Raw genomic sequence first — 3,565 nt, 5'->3', positions numbered from 1 at the left:
AGGCCCCTCCAAAGGCCCAGGGTGTGAACAGTTGCACAGAGGGCTGTGTGCTGTGGAGTCAGCACCTTAGGAAGGGGGAGGGGCGATGGGCAAAGAAGGAAGGAGTCTCAGGTCCTGATGGATCAGAAGAAGGAAGATGGGGGGAGGTGGTCAGGACACAGGAGATGAGAAAACTAAGAATGACCCCAAAAGGGACAAAAAGTATAAAATGAGGAAAAAATGAGAAACAGGCAAAACAGGGTGTGGGCAACCACACAAAACAGGAAGGAGACAAAACAGAGCAGAAGGAGGGAAGGAAACAGAAAGGATAGAGAGATGAGTGGGGCAGGATGAGAGGAGAGAGGGAGCCAGGAAGGAGACGTCAGAGCATGTCAGAGCTCGGTAAAGAAACCTCCAGTGAGAAGAGGGAATCAGGAGCCTCTGGGCAGAGCCTCAGATCCGGGAGGCCGAGATCACCAGGTCAACCATGTAAATCAGCAGGTTGATGGCTGTCAGGGTGGCCACAGCCAGTTGTTGGTCCCAGATGCACACGCTATACCCAGCATTGCAGCTTGCATCTCTGGACCGCTGGGGATTCCCGCCAAACTGCTCATTGAACTGATGGAGAGGCCAGAGGACAGCAGCAGTGGTGTAGAGGAGGACGGAGAGCACAGTCTGCCCAAACACAAAATGGGAGGAGGGTAGACTCTCATCACAATCACACCGATGCCGCAATAAGGATATGACCCCCAGGATGAAGCAAATGGAGTACACGGCCACACACCACACCAGGGCCTGCTGGTGCATGTACAGGAAGGTGTTGCTGATGAAGGCAAGGATGCAACAGGCCACAATGATCTCTAGCTTTTTGAGCAGGCCGATAAAGGAGCAAGACTCACTAGTGTTGACACAGGTCCAGATTGTTTCCATGGCGTAAACCACTGAAGCAATAAAGGAGAACGCAGTGGCGGCGATAGCATGGTTCTGCTGGGTGCCATAACTCAACAGCTGAAGATGGATGATGGGGTACATGATGGAAGCTGAGAGGCAGGCGAGGGCAGAGAAGCAGGTATAGGTGATGAGAAAGTTGTCCCAGGACAAAGAAAATTGCTCCTGGAGTTCACATACCTCAACTAGGACAATAAAGTGATTCACGACGAAGCAGAAGCACCAGATGAACATGGACCAGTTGCTTACGTCTGCTCTCCAGGCTTTCTCACTGGCCACCAGGGATAAGGCCACACAAGTGGAGAGCAGCTGCAGCAGGCGGAAGAAGTAGCCCATGATGGTCACAGAGCCCAGGCCTGAGGACGATCACGCGGTCATGTGGATCACTGACATCAGGATGGCTGTGGTCTTCTTGAAGGAGCTCAGGAGGTGGATTGAGTCAGACAAGTAGAAAAAGTTCAGGGTTCAGTGTCAGCTGAGGCTCAGGATCTGCAGAGTTGAAACCAACGGCCCAGACACTTGGGTAACAGCACAGCTGCTCCAGAATGGTTCTCCCCACCCATCACCCTTGACTTTGCCACAAGACTTGTCTTATCCCAAAGCTCACAGCTGGCTTGGGTCTGGCATCAAACCATGGACATTACTTATCTCTTTGAACTTTTTGCCATTACTGTCAGAGACACGGGGTAGGATGGTCCTTATCTATAATCCTAACCTTCAAAGCTGTGAAATATGCAAAAGAGTTTTAAAAATTTGTTTGGTAATAACATTTGACCTGAATGAACATGAGACAAGTTATGATCTTTATTTATTTCACTTACTGTTAAACTTCAAAAAGTCAGTTGCAGAAATGTTACTATGCTTGATCACAAGGTGCTTTCAGACCCCAGAGTGGTGTGATGTCATATACAGCAGATGCACCATGTCACCTGTCTGAAGCAGAAAAATTCTGAATTCTGGAGAAGATCTGACCCCCAAGTTTTCAGAATAGCAATTGTACATTGTACTGCTTACCATTTGACAAAAGAGAAAATAAGGCTCAGGGAACCAAATGTCTACCACGAGGTTCCATGGATAGGAGTGGGAACTCAGGTAACAATGCCAAAGCTGTGGCTTTGAGCATTTGGCTGTACAGCCCACATGTCAGCAGGGCCTGTGGGTGGGAGCCCAGGACCAAAGCTCGGGACTCTGGGACTCAGAACACCCCTTTAGGGCCACAGCCTCCTTCCACAGCAACCTGAAGACATATGTGTCCCGGCCCCTCCTGCCTGCAGCATCACTAGAAGGAGCTGCCATCTGAGGGGAAACAGACCCACCCAGAAGCTTCAGGGGTGAACTGGGAGGAGCCATGGGATGAGAGCAAGGCCGTGGGGACAAGATGACATGGGAAGCAGGGACTGTTGTGAATCCTCTCCGCCAGCATGACTCCAAGGTGAAGTGTGTTGGAGGAATCACAGAGTAAATTGACATAATGTTTGGCTCTTAAGCTCCAAATCTGCCATCCAGCTGGGAGTCTGGAAAGATCTAGGAGTAGTCCTACCTGTGAGGATTCTCCTGGCCTGTGAGACTAGTTAGCAGCTTCCAAGCTGGGAATAAGGAACTGGAAATGAACAAGGATGCTGTGACTGATGCTGATGTGGAGCCTTTCAGGGCATCCCAGGGAGGGGGTGGGGATGGACGGATGATCAGCCCCCTTTTAAGGGAAGGAGCTGAAATAGGAGGCACCTACAGGACCCCTGGGAGGGGGCAGCCCTGAGGATGCTGGGACTGGGGTGGGGGTGAGGGTCAGAGTGGGGATGACTGGGGGTATCCCAGGGTCCCAGGGGCCCTGAGGCAGCCCAGTAGGGGTCTTCTGACCCAGAAGGGATGCAGGCATGGAGCCAACCTTCCCATGGAGGAGGGGCCTGGACTGGAACAGAGAGAGGAGAACAGGGACCTGAAGAGGTTTCAGAGCTGTGACAGGGACACATGGCCAGAGTGGCAGGGACCCTGGAAACCATGGAATTGCCCAGGCCACCTGCCCAAGACAGTCCCTCCAGCCAGGGCTGCAGTCCTGCTCACATAGGGGCTCCTCCAGGATCCAGTGTGTCGGGGGAGTGAGGCCCCTCCCAGCCCGCCCCCTCCTCAGGGACAGCTGCCCTGTTTCCAAGGGCCTATTTGCTGAGAGGCCCCCAGAGCTGAAGGGCCAGCAGTCTGAGCCCCAGCCAGCTTCCTGCCATCAGGGCCCTGTCACCTTTGCTGATAATAAACCCCGGGACAGGCTGAGGCTGGAAAGAGAAACACAAAGCTAAGCCCAAGAACCTTCCTGGACTCACAAAGATCCTTGAGCCCCAATTGTCAGTGGAACCCTGGAACCTGCTGGCCTCCCAGTGGGCCATGAGAGAGGCTGGGATGTCACTCTGACTGTTCCTGAATTTGTTCCCAATTTACTGTTAAAATGACTCTGCGATTTACACCTAAGTCTAAATAATAACTTTGGATCCACTTAACACTACAGAAGCAGAGCTTGGAGAAGGACAGGATGAGGTTCCTGCTGTGTGATCCTGGGTAAGGCCTGTGCCCTCTCTGGGCCTCAGTTCCCCCACTTAGAAAGCAGCAGCTTTACCTGAGTCTCCCAGAAGCCCCTCCTCCACTCTAG

General features: G+C 52.5%; 1 protein-coding gene across 1 annotated transcript; it reads right to left on the bottom strand.

Moving 5' to 3' along the window:
- Window positions 1-349: 349 nt before the first annotated feature.
- LOC147349683 (myeloid-associated differentiation marker-like) lies at window positions 350-1,263 on the bottom strand. Its single transcript, XM_086365008.1, has one exon. The coding sequence runs from the start codon at window positions 1,261-1,263 to the stop codon at window positions 433-435; it is 831 nt and encodes a 276-aa protein (XP_086221134.1). The 3' UTR covers window positions 350-432.
- Window positions 1,264-3,565: the final 2,302 nt, after the last annotated feature.

The sequence above is a fragment of the Bos grunniens genome, chromosome 21, assembly GCF_055505025.1.
Source record: "Bos grunniens cultivar Pamir isolate PY7600 chromosome 21, Bosgru_T2T1.0, whole genome shotgun sequence".
NCBI classification, from domain to species: Eukaryota; Metazoa; Chordata; class Mammalia; order Artiodactyla; family Bovidae; genus Bos; species Bos grunniens.
This window is presented reverse-complemented; position numbering and strand designations above follow the sequence as displayed.

What these genes read in the sequence shown, in the direction of transcription:
- LOC147349683 (XM_086365008.1), bottom strand. Translation starts at nt 1,263, where the DNA reads ATGGGCTACTTCTTCCGCCTGCTGCAGCTGCTCTCCACTTGTGTGGCC.